The sequence below is a fragment of the Apteryx rowi genome, unplaced genomic scaffold, assembly GCF_003343035.1.
Source record: "Apteryx rowi isolate R43461 unplaced genomic scaffold, aptRow1 scaffold_471, whole genome shotgun sequence".
Taxonomy (NCBI): domain Eukaryota; kingdom Metazoa; phylum Chordata; class Aves; order Apterygiformes; family Apterygidae; genus Apteryx; species Apteryx rowi.
In genome coordinates this window covers 375935-396245 of record NW_020450729.1, presented here as the reverse complement: position 1 = coordinate 396245, position 20311 = coordinate 375935, and the positions used below count along the sequence as shown (strand labels likewise).

The 20311-nt window shown below is 45.1% G+C and overlaps 1 protein-coding gene across 1 annotated transcript in view; it reads right to left on the bottom strand.

The window, feature by feature from the left end:
- MYO7A (myosin VIIA) overlaps window positions 1-20311 on the bottom strand; it is a 70823-nt gene that overhangs the window by 8574 nt on the left and 41938 nt on the right. Inside the window, exons 26-42 of the mRNA XM_026078159.1 lie at window positions 19422-19598; window positions 17561-17650; window positions 16156-16283; window positions 14705-14831; window positions 11188-11307; window positions 10276-10449; window positions 8788-9015; window positions 6908-7078; window positions 5713-5830; window positions 5298-5424; window positions 5006-5175; window positions 4706-4896; window positions 4385-4509; window positions 3423-3580; window positions 2141-2294; window positions 1414-1569; window positions 1098-1203 (exon numbers count right to left, since the gene is read on the bottom strand). Of these exons, the coding sequence (XP_025933944.1) occupies window positions 1098-1203; window positions 1414-1569; window positions 2141-2294; window positions 3423-3580; window positions 4385-4509; window positions 4706-4896; window positions 5006-5175; window positions 5298-5424; window positions 5713-5830; window positions 6908-7078; window positions 8788-9015; window positions 10276-10449; window positions 11188-11307; window positions 14705-14831; window positions 16156-16283; window positions 17561-17650; window positions 19422-19598 (2520 nt within the window). The remainder of the gene's footprint in view (window positions 1-1097; window positions 1204-1413; window positions 1570-2140; window positions 2295-3422; window positions 3581-4384; window positions 4510-4705; window positions 4897-5005; window positions 5176-5297; window positions 5425-5712; window positions 5831-6907; window positions 7079-8787; window positions 9016-10275; window positions 10450-11187; window positions 11308-14704; window positions 14832-16155; window positions 16284-17560; window positions 17651-19421; window positions 19599-20311) is intronic.

The following is a 20311-nucleotide window of genomic DNA, read 5'->3' as shown; positions in this document are numbered from 1 at the left end:
TCTAGGCCAGTCTCTCACGGGAAGTGGAACATGGGTGCTGGTGGTTTAGGCTAACACAGTCATGCATGGGGCGGGCAGAAGCTTAGATGCAGATGCATGTCGTACCAGAGTGATGCTACTCTCTGCCAGTCCACCTGGGTGACTGTCAGTGCCAAAGGGACTGCAGCAAACCCAGCTGAGTGCAGAAGAGCCCCACTGCATCCTGCCACTGGCTCTCACACAGATGTATGTGTATAAAGCAGTGTTATGCTTACTGCTGGTCATATAGAAAAAAAATATTCAAAGTGATGAGAAATCCCAGCAGATCTCTTCACCACAGATGAACAAGGGCATGAGAAGGTGCTGGAAAGAAGATGCATTACCCTTTCTCCTCCATAGATGTGCACAGCTTTGCACATACACCCACTTTGAAATACAAGAACCTGGATGTGCCCCTAGGCGTGAGGGAAGAGAGAAATGAATGCCTCACTGTAAGGCTAAACAGCATGAGACAGTGGTATCTGCAAGGACATGCATACCTGCTCCAGCATCAATACAACCAGCTGCCTTGTTGGTGTGTAAGATGCTTAATGAGAGGTTCCTGAGTGCAGGTATCAGGATTTCTGTGTCATCTCAGGTCAGGAGAATGAGGAGTGATTCCAGCTACCTACTCACCGGTGCTGCCAGAGCTGAGTCCCTGCCCAGCTCCTGGGGAGCCCTGGTCTGGTACCCAGCTGGGCATGGGTGGGCAGACTATGCCCATCAGTCTAGGCTGAAAACGACTGATGGGCAAGGTTAGAGACCCTGCGAGGGAGTGCATGGAGCTGAACCCACCCAGTTTCCCTCCTGCTGGCATCACACTATAAATCTTCCAGTGAACGCTGACACAGCACCCACACCTTGAAAAAGTGAGTTGCAGTGAATCAAACTCTTGTCCTTAGTTCTCAGCTGGTCCAGGCAGAAAAGGATGGGCTGTCCTGACACTACTCTGGTCCAGAGCCTTCTGGGAAGGCTGACTTTTTTTCTGAATCAGAACCAACATTGGTCTGTCTTGTGATTTTAGTGAAAAAACTGACTGATCTTGACAGGAATTAAAAACTTCCTTCTCCCCCTTTTACCTCATCGGTGTCATCAGGGAAGTAAACTTTGTGGAAAATTTGGGTGGTTTTGTGTTGAATTGCTTCCACTTCTACAAGATGGGGTGGGTACTTCCTGGATCCATTCCTGCAAAAGAGGAGGTGACAAATGCCACAGCATCAGTCAGTGTCCTCCACCTCACATCCCTTTAGTTCAGCTTGGTTGAATGCAGAAGGATGTCGCAACCTTCAGTGTTCCTCCACCCCCAACTACTGAAATATCTCCTATTCATATTCTCTCATACATGTGTGCAAGCTGTGACACGGGCAGGACCAAGCAGGACTTTTGGTGCCGTACCTCAGTGCTTTCTGGAGTCTCTGGATACAGTCTGCTGCCAAGGGGTGATGCTTCCGGGACTGCAGAAACCTCTGGACATGGGGCAGGAGAATGTTACTTGGAGGGAAAAGGCCTGTACACAACCACAATAGCTCCCAGCCTTTCTCTTCACTGTACCTAAATGAGAAGAGACCCCAGGAGGAAAAATAATCATTCACTGCATGGACATAGCTCTGTGCCTTGGTGTGACATTAGTGCTGAGAAAGGAGACGCTGACTGGCAGGAGATACAAATGGTGGGCTGTAGAGGAGGTGGAAAATGGGACGCTCAGACTCTGGACCCAAGGGGCTGGAGGAGTTGCAACGCAGCCAGCCGATGCTGAATTTAAATGGGCCTCATGACACCCACCCAGGTGGGAGTGTCAGATCCGGACAGAGGTCGACTGGTTAGATTAGAGATTTGCCAGCACAGGGATGGAGGATAGTCCTGAGACCATCCTGGACACAAGGCTCATCTGATCTATGGAGAATTGGTTGGGACTTTAAAACCTAATCATGCCCAGTGAGTTAAAATGACAATCTGTTACAACAGGACAACACAAGAAAGATGGCTCCACCAGGATGAGATTATAAATACTGTCCCAGCAGCAATGTGCTGAGGAAACTATATGGAAGATGCCAGTGTTTCCCTGCTTCTCAGCACTCCATGTCCAGGACTGCTTTACTCAACAAAGGCTGCTGACTCTTACTTGATGTGGTTGTCTGTGAGCTGCTTGAGGGTCTGGCAGTAGATTTCATCCTTCAGGGGCTCAGCTTTCAAGGCACCTTCAAATATTTGGTCTGTCAGCTCATTGACTGAGCGAGTCCTTTTGGATGGGTAGTCACCCATATACTTCAGCACAGGTGGGAGGCAGGAGTCAAGGATTGGCTAACTGGGAGGTTTGGGGAAGCCATTCTGTTGACGATGTGATTAAAGAGTTCCTACACATGACTACAGAAGTGGCTGTATTTTGGTGGAGGGGGCACAGTATATGGTAAAGGCTTTAAATTCCTTCAGGAGACTTCCAGTGAGCTCTCTCCCTTTATCACGCACCATCTAACCTTCTCAGGTTGGAAAGAATTACTTTGGGGTTGGGATATATAGGCCTAGGAAAGCTCTGTCATTACTAAATTATCCAATCACACATGGAACTGCCACTGCAAAGGGCCGGATTTACACCTGGTGTCATTAGACAGAGGCCTGAGGACACCAGTGGAGCTGCAGTAACGTAAACCAAACCAAACGAGGACCTTCACCATCATGCTGTATTGTAACTATTCTACATAAGAGGCCACAGTTTTCTGAATAAAAATATTGTAACACAGGGAAAGAGGCAGGAAAAAATTGCAAATGTCCTCTTATTTTTTTGCCAGTCCTTTTAATTTCTCCTCCTATTATTATTTGCTATTAGGACGAAATCAGTAGTAGTAGCAATAGTGGTAGCATCAATAATAGGTTTATAATAGCAGAACTATTAAAACTGTAAAATTTGGATCCTAGAGTCAAGCCCCACCAAAAAATAAAGGCTACTTCTACAAGTTGGATCTATGTTTGCACTCAGCTTGTCTCTCCCATGCTGCATTTATTCTGCCATATAGGGGAAATTCAGGCATCAAACCCTGTCCCCAAGGCCATACAGAATGCAATGAAGAGGGCTGCACCCCTTTATGGCAGATGCATCTTGGAGAGAGCCAGTTGAAGCAAGCCAAAACAGAGCTGGTCAGTTAACCATTAAGTAGTGTTGACCAGCAGGACTCAATAACTTGCTCCCTGGCCCTTGTTTATCAAGCTGTACAGAACCCCTTGAAACCCAGGGATTCTTGAGTCTAGAGTTCAGGATCGGGCCCATCAACAAGTCTCTGTGGATCGATCAAAACCTGTTAGAGGGAACACAAGCTTTTGCATGGGCTTTGCTCAGGCCCCTAAACAGCCTCAGCCTTTCATCTGCCAGACCTGCTGCCCCAGAGCTCCCCCAGGCAGTGGAAGGATATCAATGAAGGCCATGCAGGCTTCTTGGGACAGCTCCTCGCTGCCCAGGATCTTCTTCAGCAACGGCTGTTTGATGGGCTCGCGGGTGTAACACCACAGCTTGTCCTTCCCACGGCTCTTGGTAATCATGACTCGGCTCAGGGTGTGCTTGGGAGGTGGCCTGGTGACAAAGGCAAAACGAAAGGAAAGGTGGTTACAGGGATAAAAGGCAATGGATGGGGCCAGAGCCTCACCTGCGAGGGCTGCTCACAGCACCTGGCTAATGAACTGTTGCACTAAACAGCAATTCACAGTTTAGCAGATATCCAGATCTGATTCTGCCCAAAGATATCCATCTGTATTTTCCTAGGGCTCAGATATGTCTTTTATGGGCGCTACCTAAGTACTGACACCAAAACAACTTTCTCTTCCCCCCAAAAGCTTCCAAACACAAGAGGAAGGATGATGGAGATGGATGGTCAGAGACATGGGCAGCAACAGTGAAAGAGTATTGTCCAGGAGAACAATCCTAGTGGGGAGAAGACATCCCACAGGATTTGGTCCGCCTCATCAGACTAGCAGCCCATCTGAACGGGAGTGGGAATTTTGGTAAGCTGTGTTCAGCAGTGGTGTACACTCAAATCTTCAGAGCTGAGTTAAGAACTTCCTCACCTAATTCACCTGCTGCGTATACAGTCTGATGCTGTGGATGGGATCATAGGAGAGGAATATCGGACCGTCAATTTCACACCACCAAATTTCACACCACTACACCTACTCTGAAGAAATCCTTCATAAAATCTTGTCTATGGAAAACTTAGAGCTAAAATGCAACGTAGCAACCTGGAAGATGCAGATGTACGAAGTCATGCAATGCGATATTTAAAGTCTTTTACAGTAACCACAAAATTATGTCCCTGATTCCAAACTATCAGGAGATGGGCCGCTACCTCCTAAACTTTTTGAAGGTGGTTAAAAAAATCACCTAAAATAATCATAGGAAAATTCTTCCAAGGTATATGGTTTCACCCTCTCTTCACTGTCTGAAATTGCCAGCTGGGAGGTTCTGATTACATCTTGTCGTTGGTCGGGGGTCATCGTGACCAGTGCCTGTGGGACAAATAGGTCTCTGTTACCAGATATATTTGAGATAAACAGATCCTGATGTATCCAGAGAGAGGAAGCAGATGCAAAATGAAAAGACTGGTGGTGAGTGAATAAGATTAATCCAAGCTCTTTGGGAGGGCTTTTGACTTCCTCAGACTTTGTATCATACTGAGTTGTGTCATCCCATAAGACAGCTTACCACAATCTCCAGGGGAGGCATGGTGACTGTAGGCAAGACGTAAACAGAATCTGTTGGGAAATCCCCTCTCTGCTTGGTCCGTTCGTTGAACCCATTAGCCCAGCCTGAGTTCATCACGTGTTCTCCTGTATCCTGGTCCAGAACTATGAGGTCTCCTTTGAGGAAGCTGAGGAAACCAGATTCTTCTCCCACTGCAGCAAAGACAATCATTAGGGTTTTTTTTCTTTTTTTTCCCCCCGAATACCTTTGGAGTAATTATTCAGTCTACCTGTTTGCCACTGGGCTGGACCATTTACTTACCAGGGTTTGGATTGTCTTGGAGAGTGACCACATACTTGGATCTTTTCCTTAGTCCTTCAAGGAAGGTCACCACGAGGTCCCGGATGTCCTCTGCATTGTTGGAGGTGAAAGTGTATTCGTCACCTTTAATGGTGGCCAAGGTGAAACTCTGCCCTTGCAGCTTTCCCCCTCTAGGATGCATTTTCACAGGAGATACAAAGAGGAAAGATAACAGCGTCAACAGGCAGAGAGGCAAAGCCTGGAAAATGACTCGTTTAAGGTGAGATCACCAGCTAAGCCTGTTCCTCCTTACCTACTGCTTGACACAGCTGTGATCTCTGGGAAAGAGAGCTCTAAGAGAACCTGCTCCTGTTCATCCACAAAGTACACCCCCGTCCAGTTGACAGCTACAATCACATCGTTTTTAGGCAGGCTTGGCCCTGGGTTGAAGACAAGACATACAGTCAGTACACGAAGGGTCCTAAGACACTGAAAATGTGTGTGTATTGAATGAGCATGCAATGGCCAAAAAAATAAGTGTTATCTTTAATAAGAAAAACTAGTGGCAGATTCATAGCTTGAGCCATTCCTAACCAGGATGCATGAAAGGAATAAGGCTTCTGAAAAAGGCCACCTATAAGGTCCATGAAATCTTCACATGTGAGGAGTCTCTAACACTCCTTCCTTTGTTGCTGCCTATGCCCCAGGGATGCGTTCCACTGACTCACCTGAGAATTTGAAGGCTTCGTAAAATCGAGAAAACAGTAAAGGCCACTTGAAACGTGCAAAATCCACCACCTCTTCCTTGACTTTTTTGGGGTCTGTCCTCTTCTGAGTATAAATTCCCTACAGACAAGGCAAACCAAACCATCGTGAAGCAAAAACCTAGTTATAGCCAGGAAGATAGCAAATGAAAAACAATTCATTGAAATGTAGTTAATTCATTTCATCTGAAGATGTTGGGACCAATATTAATTTAGGTCTCAGAATAAGGCAAAGGGCCAAGAAGTTCTACAGGAACAAGTGATAGGCTGGACAAAGTCCCAGAAAAATTCTGGCTCCCAGAAGGGAGTAATTCTACTCTGAGAAGGCTGGGCAAGCATGTGGAATGACCAGCTTGGGTGGGATTCATCTCAACTAACTTTAGATTTCCCTAGTGTAGGTGTCTACTTCTCAGCTTGATAGTCCTATCTAGCCCTCAAGCACAGGTATCTAACTTCATTTAGGACAGCTTTGGATACCTGAGACTTCTGCATGTAGTTGACAGGTCTGACAGAGGACCTGCACGATCCAAGTGTTTCTGGAGCGGGGATACCCCAAACATCTATATTTAAGCAACTGAATTGAACCTCTGAATCGAGCCCTTGAATCTCCATTGACTGTAATCGGAGGCGAGATACCTAGCACACATGGAGACATCTACATTTAGATGTCTTAACCTGGAAATGGATCCTGCCTTTAAATGAATGCCAGTGTTCATGCTGGATGACCCACCCTCATGGTAGTAACAAGTTATGGGAGTTGGGGGTCTGATTATGCTATGGGACAGTGTCACAAATAGTCTTAGGGAAGTCAGGGAGGTTTTACACAGCACCTGGCACCATAGGGACCTGCCATTAAACGGGGACATGAGCCACCACTGTAATACAACCAATAACACCACAGTCCTGTGTACCAGGAAGAAAATCCCAGAGATGGAGTTTTGCTTCTCACAATGAATCTCTGCAGGTTGTCTTCATCTGTCAGATTTCTCCTCAAAACCAGTGGTAATGCTGAACATGGCCAGTGCAGAATCTGCCCTTTCCCTTTGATTTAGCTTCAGGCAAGGCCAAGAGCTGAGCTTTGGAGGCTGACATATGTTTAAAAGGCACATGAAGCTACTAAAGCATGCCTTCGCCCTTTCCAAATGATCTATGTCCCCACCTTTTTATGTGCGGCTATAATGAGCTGAGCCCATTTCTCCACGGTTTTTGAAGCTGTGATCTCCCTGTCTGGGATGTAGGATGGAATTAGATTTAGCAGCCTTTCCAGCACCATCTCTGACCCATAGTCCACATAGTACTGCTGGGAAGCCAGTTCTGCCAGATCTTCTTCCTGTGGGAGCCAAACAAGCCAACACAATGCAGTCACCAAACCACTCAGCCCCAACCTCTGTGCCCCACGGCTCAGGGACTCCTTTGTGAAGGCAGGATGTATTGCTGCTTCAGATTGGGGTGGGGACTCTTCCTTTCAGTAGAAATTCACCAGTGTTTTAGGCAAGTCTAAAGCTCAGAAAATTGATCCTGTGCTGTCAAAAGTGATAGTTGCTATGAACAGCTCTTCAGTGGATAGTAGGAAAGATTATAAACTCTTCCTCTGCTGCAAACATTCATTAAAAGGCCTTAATACTTCCCCCGGGCTCTTACATCCTTTAGACTAACGCAGTTAAACAACAGCACATCCTGAATGCAGATAAGACCTTATATGGGCCATGACACCACGTTTGTCCACATTAGCAGAGCAATCTGTTGCTGTCGTCTGTTGGCAGTGCTGTTTGCACATGAACACTGTAAGCTAAGACTAGGCCATATGCAGCCCCATGCAAGCCTGTATAGTGCGTGAACACGTTTATCTCTGTCTTTCCTTGAAATTCAATCTGCTTCTAATGCCTGCAGTTGGCAATGGGTAATTTTGCTATGGTAAACAGAGCTTAGTGTTTGGAAACTCTGTGTATCCATCATTTCTAATACTTGAGAAGTCCAGCAATTGAAACACCTGTGCATGCTGCAGAGCTTCATTTTGTAAAATGTCCTTTAGTCCAGCAATATACCAAGCACTTTGGGGTGAAATAACAGAGCTACTGAGATGATAATAGTGTAGGGAGACCAGGAGCAAGAGAGGGGGAGAAATAAGAAGAGGCAGGACTTCAGATAGATAGGATAAAAGAACTGAAGTTAATGCAATAGAGATAGAAAAAGATGTTTTAGTTCCCAGGGTACCTGGTCTCTACTGGATCACAGGAGAACAACTAAGTGTTGGGGAAAAGGGATATCTTGGATTCCACTCCTGGATGATTTCAAACACAAGCAAGACAAAATATGGTGGACACTGACAGAGGTTTGGATGTCTCTTGAGATGTTCATTTCAGTGAGAGTGGCATAATTCTGCAAGTTCTTAAAGACTCTAGGGGCTTAAATTTCTACTGCAAATGTACCCTCATCATATGGCTGTACTACTGGGATTGCATTGCATGGTGTAAATCCCGTTATCCTGAAAAGCATTGTTCATGTCTAAACCCTAGCAGGATTCTCAAAACAGGATTCTGCGTGCTCCTGATCTGGTGATCTGATTACAGTATGCCTGTGGACCCCAACCTGAGGCTGACAGATGAGGTGATCAATGACTCTCCCATTCGAAAGCCAACAGGGGAGAGTGTTCATGCAGCACATGGGAATCTCTGATTTCTCCCCAGCCAAGAGGATCAGACCCCATAGTTCCCAGTTCCCAGGGGAATAACATAATCCCCAAGGTAGTGGGTGTTCATTGAGGAAGCTCTCTTATCTCCTTTGGTGAAACCTATTTCACCATGCAGGAGTTATACATTGGACCGGACCAGTAGAGCATTTGGCTGGGAGTGGGGAAATGTTGGCTCATTCGTCTTCAGTAGGAGGTGACTGCAAATTTCTTAGAGGCTGAGCTTTGGCTCTTAACTAGGCAAGAACATCTTTTGTTGTAAGGCCTATCTCAGCGAGGAGAATGGCACGTTCCCACTGCAGCATTTCAGTGCTGCCCAGGGAAGGGCTGTAGCTGTTGCAGACACTTACCTTGTCACACCGATACTCCCCAAACTTCACACCTCGGACGATCTGTTGGTAAATGAGATTTGTGGCCACATTGTCCTCATTTGGGTTGTGCCAAGGAGTGAAGATCTCCTTCCTGAAGAAGAGCCGCCAAGGTGCGTTGCGCTCCTGGGCTCCCTGCTCTTTGGCGTACTGCTCGCACTGAGACACAGCATCCATCACATGGTCATTGCCACTCCCCAGTGAAGACACCTAGTCAGGGCAGATAGAAAAGGGGGGATTCATCTGACAAAATCTTGACATCCCTAGATAGAGCTATCTACATCTGAGACACTCATCTAGGCTTCCTTTATAACCAAAACAAATCAAAGCATCTATTTCCCACCGACTAGCCAACGTCGTTGAGTGAGAGAAATGCCACTCCAGAGCACCTAGAGCCATTCTGTTTTGAGCCCCAATTTCCCAGACCAGAGTGAAAGGAAAAGACTAATGTGAATTATCAAAGACAAAGGTCCAATTATAAATTATTGTTTATTCATATGGTGCTTTGAAACACCCTGTTTAAAAGTCATGGGCTTGGATTCAACCRTGCTAAGCATCAAACAAACCCAGAACAAAAAGCCTGCCCTCGTTTATCATCTCTATCTTCTTCCTGTGGCCTGGCACAAGGCCCTTAAGCACTATGCCTTCTCTGAGTGAACTTCCCGGGATGAATGGCCATATACTCCTCAAAAGAAACAAAGAAGACAAGGGTATAAACCACTTCCTTCTCCATCCACAGGCAGAGGTGGCCACTTATGGAGGGGAGAACATACTCCATCCTCTTACACAGCAGTTATGGGAATAATTCTGCTTCATTGAGTTGCAAATATTGTCTCATCTGATGAAGTTTTACCCTAGGTCTGTTTTCCCTTCTCATTTGCATTCACCTTTATTTTTATGAAATTTCTGAAGAAACACATGTTTTTACTTTAAATAACTTGGGATAAATTCCAATGAAAGTATGATAACTTGGGTTTTAGCTCATTTTACCAGCTTAATTTCAACCACCAGCTTTTCTATGCACATTAAATGTAGTTGCTCCCTTGCATAAAAATCCACACTGCTTTGTTTTTACTGGAAATTCAACTCAATTAATTAATTTTCCTGGGTTAAGAGCATAGAATCATGGAATAAAGTAGGTTGGAAGGGACCTGTGGAGGTTTCTGGTCCAGCCCCCTGCTCAGAGCAGGTCCATCTCAGATCAGGTTGCTCAGTGCCTTGTCTTGTTGAGTCCTGAATATCTCCAAGGATGGAGATCTCACAGTCTCTCTGAGTCCCTGTTCCAGTGTTCAGCTACCCTCACTGTGAAAATCATACCAGCATCTGCACTGTAGAAATGTTTCTTCCTGACCATGAGGCTGCTGTTTGCTCAGAGCGCAGGGTCATTCTGCCCTCTGGAAAATATGTGGCAGCAAGAAGAATTTCCCCCCTTTTTCATAGGGATAGTTAGGAGTGTAATTCAAGACATACCTTGTCAAACAGTGCGATGTAAAGCGAAAACCCAAATCGGTCCTTCAGGCTGATTTTGTCAGCCAGAGAATTACAGAGCTCTTTAGCAGTTGTTGCAGAGTCTGTCAGCAGGGTTTTTGTTGTCCCATCCATAAACGTGACAGGCAGCATGATGGGTTTCTTGGACTTGGTTGCCTAATGGATTAAAGTCAAAACTTTATGAAAGCATTGAATTTCAACCCTTTCGAGACTATTTAGGTATGTATTCTCCCCCCGAAAAGTGGTAAACCCTGATCTCTCTGACTGGCTGCATTTCAATACTACTGTAACATACCCCTCAACAAGATAATGCATGGCTGGTCAGTGGAAGCATTTGGAAATCCCAGATTTTTTATTTAATGCATTCAGTTATCAAAATGTCTTGCTTAGCARATCCAAGCATGCCTGGGAATGCTCCCGGGCACTGAAACACAACTCTCTGTGCTAGTAAGCTAGTATAGCAAACTGTTAAATATAGCACAAACTGGGTCTGTTTCAACTACTGCTGCCCCTGAACAAGTCCTGGGCAGCTGTAATGCTTCAGGGATCATTCCCAGCAGGTGGTTTGCCTGCAGCCACCCTCACGTGGAAAGCAGCTTCCTAGCATACACATGGGCTGCTCCGTGCCAGCTGGCCTCAACGCCTGAGAGCATCCTCGAGCACATTTAATTTACAAATATCGATGTAGCCTAAGGGGATGATCTTCAACATGCTCTGGAGCAAGGCCTGGATGCATGAGGAATGCAATATTTTAGAAGTACTTGAAAGTTTTTGAGAGAAATCAGCATTTTGTCATGCAACTTTCCGTCCTGCCAGACGTGGGGTTTGTGTCATAGTGAAAAGCACAGACCCTGCACCCCACCGGGCTGGGAGTGGGGACGGAGGGGCTCATACCTGCAGTTCCAGCCAGCTGGGTGGCTGTGTCCTTGTCCCGTTGGCAAACGTCCGCCGCAGCCTCTCTTCGCAGTAGGGAGCGTAACCAGGGGGGCCTCCATTGATAAAGTTCCTTAAATACTGTTTGCAGTAAGAAATGCATTGATTAGACCATCAGCTGTAGAGACCAAACATTTTCAAGGGTTCAAGAAAAAAAAACAAACCAAAACAATGATTTATTGGAGAAAAGCCTTGCTGGGACTGTTAAAGGCAGTGATAATACTCAAAGCTCAGGACATTCTTAAACCACATTGTTGGAAGCTGGCAGAGATGACGATGGACTGTACACTTGCCTTGTTCTTATACTGTACGTTACTGGCCTTGGTGGAGATAAGATACCAGGCTAGACAGATCTTTGATCGAAGCCAGTGCAGCTGCCTTTATGTTCCTATTATTGTTGCCATTAATTTCAGTGTCTGTATTTTAAAGATAAGCCATATAAAATGTTATTGAGTGTAAGCCAAAAAGATGGGAGTGAATGAAAAAGATCTACAAGTAATGTCCAAGGGGAACTGTAAGCAAATACCACTCAGAATATTTAGCTACCAGTATAAAAGGTACTTTGCAACTGCATTAAATAGATGTTTCTTTACTTAGATTTTAACGTGCATTTTAAAAGATCCTAAGCCAGAATTTGAAGCATTTCATCATATGTTAAAAATGCAGCCACTTTATTGTAGAGAAAATAAAATCTAATAACTTCCCCAACATGACACTTGAAATATTTAATAAACATTTTGGGCAAACACCTCTAAAATGAAGCTAAGATTAATAGTTCTGTAAATCTTATCTTTTAGAGAATCTTCATAGATAGGTACATTGTTATTTGAAAGGAAAGTACAAAGAACTGGAGCGCTAATGTGCCTTGACCCCTGCTTAGCATGTGATTTGCCAAGGCTTTCTAGCATAGACAGGAGGCAAGGGGTGCCCTTCATATTGGGAAGCACCCATATGGAAAACATAACCAAGACTGCCCCACTATCAATTAAACCCTTCTCAAAATGTTTAGTTCTGTCTAACTGACATTTTCCAAGGTTGTGGAACAACTTCCAGGCACAACAGTTTCTTGAAATTCCTAGTCTCTTTTTCAGGAACATTTCTGCTATGAAAGTTAGATCCYGATACAGGTTTCATGCAGAAAGTAATCAGATATCTGACACACCATTTGCTGTACACTTTCACCAGGGGGAAGAGCACAGGACAGAAATGCTAGGAAATATTTATCCTTTGATTTTCTTATGTGTTTTTCTCTCTGTTAAAGTGGTGGTGGATAATTGTTGCTAAATGAGCAGTCAGGGCATTTGTGGGAAAAGACGTGAGATTAACAAAATGCTGGCTAACTGGCTGATAATCAATGTGTGGCTATCTTTCACTCAGCTGCAGCTATAGCATGGTGAAAGTAAAAGTCTGTAAACCCATGGTAAATTAGATGTTGGCTGACTGCAAACATCTGCAAACATGGCAATAACAGATTAAGAATAGGAAAGTGAGGTCTAGCACTGACATGGAGTTTGTGTCCCAGCCCAGAACAGACTGCAGTAGGTGGCCTAGATTAATGTAGCTTCAAAACTGAAGCGTTTGCTGAAATCCAACAAACACTGAATATTCCTCTGCATTTCACAAAACAAAAAAGTGAACCTGGATGGGAATGTAGCGGATGGAGGCAGGATTAACATTTCCCTAGGAGAATGCTTTATCTCGAAACACCCTGACTGCCATTGCAAGCTGGCAGGTGTCGATGACGTCCCCATGGGTAACTACAGTGGCTTCGGAGGAGCTCTGAGTGCCCCCAGGTCGCTGACCGCGTGTTGCTCTTTGGAGAGTAACTGCAGCGTGGTTTGCTGCAAGGGGTGTTTGCACTCAAACCTGAGCAGCCTCAGTTCAAGGACAGTCACCACAGGCTGCCCCCGGGGACAAAGAAGCTGTTTTGGAAGGAGATTTGGGGAGGACCCTGGCTTATGGTCTCAGAACTGCTCTCTGGAGGAGCCCACCTCTTTCCATGTACTATGAAGAGAAGATGGGTATCTGAAATTTGGTGGTGTGAATACCCCTTTTTCCCCACAGCCCCACAGCTGTATAAAGGCTTACCTACTGCCCAAGATTAATATGTGAAGAATTAGCATAAACCCCCACAGCGGCTTTTGGGAGTATTGTCACATATTTCAGCACGGAGCAGAACTTAGGGCAGAGGTACATGTTCAAGCCTTCAGAGTTATTCATAAATGATTTCCGAGAAGTGCTATGCTTTCCTAAAATAAGTTTCCGCTATTAAAGATTTAAATCCACACTATTTCCTGTAACATACTTTCTCATATCTCATTTCCAGACATAATTTAATTTTCTGCTACCTTGCCAGTGATTTATTTGCCTTATTATATTTCCTAGTGACAGGGCCTGGGGATGAAGGAAGAATTTCTGTTCTTGGCTTCAGCTCTTTGAGTACTAAGGACCAACTACCTGATCTGATATCTATGGAAATTAATGGAAAATCTTGATCTCCAGTGGGCTTGGGAGCAGGTCCAGGCTGCGACAGTCTTACAAAAATCTGAGAGGGACAAAGGTGGTCTTGTCATGTCATGGCAAAGCAAAGACACGGTGTTGAGACCACTGCCATAAGCCAGCTAAATGGGATTAACCTGAGCAGTCCTGTGGGTGTTAACCAGACTCTAGGTGTGTAACTCATTTGGAAGACAGGCTGTTCAAATCCAGGCAAAAAAAMCCGTGGATTTTGCCCAAGGGGAAAAAAAATCCTTGACAACAACCTGATTTTCAAGTGTCAACGCCTTAGCAAGTCCTACTGATTTTAGTCCTGCTGATCCATGGTACTTCTGAAGATAACATATATTACATGTCATTTCCCATGTGGCTATTTAAAGAGTTGAACATTGTCAATAAAACACCTGGTGGGGCAAGCTCCAGCATGCAGAAAGCAACTATGCAAGCATACTTCCAGGTAATTAAAACCCTCCTTTTCTATGTGCAATTTCTTATATTAAGTTATATTTATAACTAACTGTGTAGTACTGCTCTGTGCCAGATTTAGTAGAATAGATGCCTGAAATCATACGGGTAAATGCAGCAGGTGCTTGAATGATTGCACAGTTTTGTGTGGAAACTAGTCTTCCGAGGGACAGGGAAAGAGAGAAAAATATGGGCCATTCTGGATGTGCATAACCCACTTGTAGCTTCCTACAACTATGTTTCCCAGCAGAAATCACTTAAGCACATTTTGCTCATCTTCATATATCTAAAATACAGAAGGCCTCATCTAAATTTGTTGTCTAATCGCCCTAATCAGGACTTGTGTTACATTCACACTTCTCTTTCCGATTAGGACCTTTATGTCGTTACAATTCCTGACAAAGACAAAAAACAGGATTCCCTCCACCATGAAACCCACAAGAAAAGCTGGTCCCAGGGATGGAAAAGAAAATGTATCAGCAGATAATTCACAGGATGAATATCATTTGCAACTTACCTTCACGAACTTCTCAGAAGGAGCGAAACATCCCACACACAGGGACATCAGGATCCAGCCCCTGGCGTGGCTGCTTTTGGAAGGGTTCTGGGTCAGCTGCTTACAGATTTGACAATAGATTTCATCCCTGCAACAAGAATCAGAAAACAATTACAGTTCACAGGGTGGTGCTCTTCAGAGTGAATGGACATAAAACCAGGCCCCATCTGCATGTGATTGATAATTAAAAATCCCTTTTGGAATAGCAAGGATATTAATTTAACTGCTGTAACGATGGTTGCGCTGGTCATCACTTTGTGTCTAAAATGTCTCCTATCATCACCAGTCCTATAACTTCAAATAAGTGATGCCTTTCCCTGTGCTTCAGCTGGGATTCTACATGGCTGACCAACAGCGCTTAGAGAAAGAGGAAGAGAAAAGATGGTCTTGCATTTCGGGCAGCTGAATGTCACCTCCGGAAGATGGAGTCTATCCTGGCTTCTTACAAGRGTTTCCCAGTGATACCAAGAGAGTCTCCTAAACTAAACTTCACAGAGGGCCACCATCTGGGAGAGCTTCATTTCCCAGCTGTTCCTGTTGAGACACCTGAACTTGTTTCGCAGAAGTGTTGGGAACTAACAGCTCCAGTGGAGGTCAAAGTTTGTCCAGCTCTTAAATATAAACAAGCAAGTACTCTCATAGGTAATATTTACAGGTCTCTCAATTTGGGAATTAATGTCCACTTTTGGCTTTAACCTTAGTTCCTGCATGTAAACTGCAGGATAACAGTACCTTTTCATCTATATGGGAGACAGCAAAAACTAGTTACCCCACCTGTCTGCTCTCAGAGCAGACTTTGTGCACCCTGCCGAAAAGCAAGACTCAGGTTTTCATGGTGAACTGGGAGGATGAAATGAAAACCAGAGAAGCTGGTCCTCAGATGAGGATGCCTGTCCTCTTTGCATGAGCAGATAGGCATGAATGAAAAGTATGAGATCACATAAGTAAGACTGTATTATAATATGCACATATAAATGAGCTAACTCAAAGGTGAGCAGTCAGCCTTAATCCGGTACTTGCTAATTTTTGGATGCTTGATTTACCAACTGTAATGAGCTTGAGTGTCTCATTAGTGATCCATTAAAAATATTTACACAAGCAGAAGAGATCTAAATGGTCAAATGGAAAACAACAAGTAGCGAACAACAAAAGCAAACGTTAATAAACCAACCCAGCACACTAAGTACTCTCAGAAACCTTTGAGCCTCCCTCCAGGGGCTCTCAACCAGGCCTGAAATGGACACTAAGGAATGTGACACAGCCTGACCCATGCTAGGCAGCACAACTAGAAGAATGATATAACGGGAGCTTTGTTCAGCTGGACACACTAGCAAAATCATTTGGACAAAAATAGTTTAATGAAYAAGGAATGAAAAGAATGGCATGTTTATGCCTTTGTCCTGATTTCTAACCTTAATGCTGGCCTGAGGATGCCATTACCAATAATGAAATGGAGCTTCTCCAGGTTGGAGGTGGGCCGGTCTTCGAGCATGCTGTTACCCTGGAGYGTGGACTCACCATCATGAAGTCTCTTTGTCACCTGCCAACCAGACACATTGCTCTCTTTCAGTACAACTGGTCACGGTGTCCCCCCACCCCCATCCCACATGTGTGCTGCTCCCCCAGGAAGACTCGTCTGCCAGCCAGGAAAGGTCTTAGGAGGACTCTGGTACTTCAATCTAGCACTTTACCAGTGATGAGGGTGTTACTTTATTGGCTTTAATCACATACAGGTGAAGATGAAGATGGCTCTGTCTATTTTTACTCCCACCTGCCTGGTCTTTTCTCAGCTTTTCTGTAACAGCACCCTTTTATCCCAGCTCTGAGCAGGACTGCAGTGGGGAAAGGACCACCAAGGATCGTTGGAATAACTCTGGCTTATTGCCAAGGAGGGTCTGGTCCTTTAACTCAGTCATATTAAAAAATCTTTAAAACRCTAACAGGAAAGACCCCCTCCCCAAGCTAGTGACGCAGCCAAAAGCAGATAAGCATGGTGCTGTTTGTGACAACAGGGATGGCATTCATCCGCCTACCAGCTCTCTGTCTCAACTAGTCACATTGGCCTTAGAGCCACTGGAGAGAGACAGGCATTTCTAGTGTCTAGAGCCACTTTAGTATAGGATCAAATGGACCCTATTTCTCCCCACTGATTCTAGAGGGAATGAGGGTGACTATCTCAGAGAGAGATTTTTATACTCTTTAGCACCTACAGCCAGGTGAGATGATGCCTRCTCTGGAAGAGGACAAGGCAGTGTGTAAAAGAAGACTGAAACCATGTCTTTCCATTTCTCTCATCCCCTCCCAAAAGGCTTATTGCTCCTTATTCTTTCAGGATGGGATTTTCAAAAGCTCTCAGCCTTRGGCTAATGGCTGCCATGGGGAATTTTGCCACTGGCATTGGATGGGAGSAGAGGCAGAGGATGGGCCAGTGCTTTTGGATACCCCACCTCTGCTACCTACGCCACAGAGGAGGGCAGGAAGCTAAAAGCAGGGGTGACGTTCAGACCATCACAGAGTGGTGAGAGGTATCGGCAGCTGGATGGAGGGCTGTGAAAGAGGGGAGGGAAGGTGCTGGATGGATGGAGAACGGGAGCCGAGGGGAGGCCGGCGCGAGGTGCAGAATGACTCAAGGAGACACGGGAAGCCAACCTTTCCCCTTAAACACTCCTTAAATCTTTCAGGCAGAGAGACAGGTAGCGCCAAACCCAGAGGAGGGCTGGTTCTATGTTGTCTAGGGAAAAGCAGAAGAGAGTCAGAGAGGGCTGCAGACAATCCAACGGCACTTGTGCTGCCAGGCGGCCAAGCGTCTCCTCTCACCTCCTCYGTCAATTTGGATTTCTTCTTGAGTGTTAAGGAGACCAGTTTGTGCCGCACACTGTTCTTCTTGTGCCCGTCAATGTGAGTACTCTGCAAAGCAAGGGGCATGTAGTGAAATGCAGTGAAGCACAGAGTCCTRTTAAGTAGGTGGTCCCCCTGCCTCCCCAAGGCTTCTGGAAGAGGCAGAGGATCCTGGGTGCAGAAGGGGCTAYTGGTGGGAACAAAAAGTCTGGACCCACATTCCTGTGCCCTGTGATAGCCCAGGTCTGGCCCTGAAGTAGCATCTGGCTACTACTCAGTAAGCCTCCCGCAGATCAAAACTACACATTGGGGAAATCTGAAAAAAGGCCAAGTTTTGTCAAGTAAGTAAGTGGCTGAATCCTAGAAAAACTGTGTCCATCCTATTCTACTGTAACCCATTCAGGCTTGCTCCTACATGGCAAATAAATGAGCAGGATCACTCTACGAGGTGAGCCATTTGCACAGCAGGTTTGTGAGCTGGAAGTCATCTAGCCAGGGATTCATGGGCAGGTATAGTTCTCCTTTATGGTKTCATCACCATTAATCTCAGCTCTGTGCTCTGTCAGATCTCCCAGAAGTATAAATCTGTTGTGGGACAGACCCAGGCACTGATTACATATCATAAAGGATGCAATAAGGAGTTTCTGTTGACTTYCTGTTTTCATACCAACTTTATGATAGCTGTGGGATTATGATGGCATGGAAAATCACTTCACTTTTTAACCCAGATAACCTCTGAACATTTTAACAACTTTGAAATGACTGTGATTTTTTAACCAGATCAGCACTTTGAGTCCTGCAGCTGTGATGTTTTATGTCCAGTATAAATCCAGGTCAGTACTATAAATCTGGATTTGTRTATGATCAGACTCAGGGTCGTCAGCTAGCTCCACGTTGTGCACTCTGCAGAGCAGATGCAACCACAGACACAAATGACTGCTTAAATTTTTCTTCTCTTCTGTACTACCTGATGACTCAGCTGGCCAAAATATGCCCTTTTGTTATAATCAAAAAGAAATGATAGGTAGAATTAAAGGAAATTGAATCCTGGTGCATATTTTTACAGAATTAGAACCCAGATGAGGTTACTTTCCTTCTCAGGTAAATGAAAGTACTAAATGATCTCACTGTCTCTAGAAAACTAGAAGATTTGTCAATTTACATCTGCAAATGACACAGGGGCTTGTCCAAATGATGCAACAGAAAACTTATTGTAAAGGCAGCAGCACCATATAGAATATCCCAATAGCAGGCAATATCTTTCCCTGTTGTATAAGGCTTAAAATTAAAGGTTAAAGATGAAAGCATTTCAGTGCTACAGATAGTATTTTATCCAGAGCAATGGCTTATCCAGGAGGGGTCCTAAGACGAAGTCATCCRATAACATCCCAGAAAGCACTGAGGATATAATAGGGATTTTTTTTTCTTATTTCCACAGCTTAATCTCCTGGCAACTCTCTACTTCCTGCTCCAAGATTAAGGGCACATTTTTAATTTTGTCTCCTCTGACCCAAGGCAGATCAAAACAAAATCCCCAAATGAGAGGCTGATGACACAAGACATTGCGCTCCCGCCATGTGTTTCTACCCTATGGGGAGAAGGAGAGAGAGCAGAGCCCCATGACGGATGTCCGGGCGCTTCCCTTACTTCAGGTATCCGTGTGATGAACGAGGGACAGGACCAATACCTGACACAGAGGCAGTTCTCCCCTCATAGCATAACCACAGATAAAACTGACAAACTGATCGGCTACAGCAAACCCCATAAGTAGTTTCTTTCTAGACACATTACAGTATCCATCACCTAACGATATCGACTCTTTCACAATGGTAGCAATTACCTCTCCTTCTCCCTGCAGCGCCTGCAGTTCTTTTTTATAGGTCTTCTTCCCAAGAGTCTCATAGATCTTGGTCATCACTGGTATTTTCTCACCACCATCACTCATGGCTGTGTGATATTTAGGCTCAGGGAGGTCTCCCATGAAACGGAGGACAGTGATCCATACGGCAAGTGCTGCCTGTTGGAAAAGAAAGTTTAATTTCATTAGCTCTCAGCAGGATAGTGGGTGTGGTGGTCAAGCCATGCTGAATCCATGAGGAAGGGGGGCTTTAAAACAGCATAAAACAACCTGCCATTTGGTTATGAATGAAAAGTTATGTGAGCTGGAGCAGTATAAAATACATGATGGACTTTTCAATAGTCAGATGCAAAGCATGCAATGAGGCTAAGAGAGGAAGGGCCTTAAAAATGGTTAACAAATACAAACAGTTGCCTTTTCCCCTTGTAGAAATGGGCATCACGAAGAAGTGACTTGCCTAATTGTTGAATAGGGATATGACTGGAGAGATCAACAGCGTGATAGGGACAGAACAGGTAATAGAAAATGCAGGGCCCTGGGAGAGTCCGGGTACAATTCTGCCACCCCATTCCAAAGCCAAGAAGACGCTTGCACAGAGCCTGTTCTCAAGAGCATTGACCATCCGTGACCCTGCCCCAGCCATGTGGCTGCACCTTGGCAGCATGCCCTGATTGCTACTGTGGTCTCCCCGTACATCTTCAGGAGAGAAAACACTTCCCTGCATTGCACACAACCATTTTTCCTGCGGCCTGCACCTCATCTGAGTGAGCAGAAGCCGGCCGGGCTGACAGCCAGGRCCACCAGAATCAGGCTCTGTGTTCATGCCACCACGAGTGTGTTTGTGCACCCTGTGGTGGTGGTAGGGGTTGCTT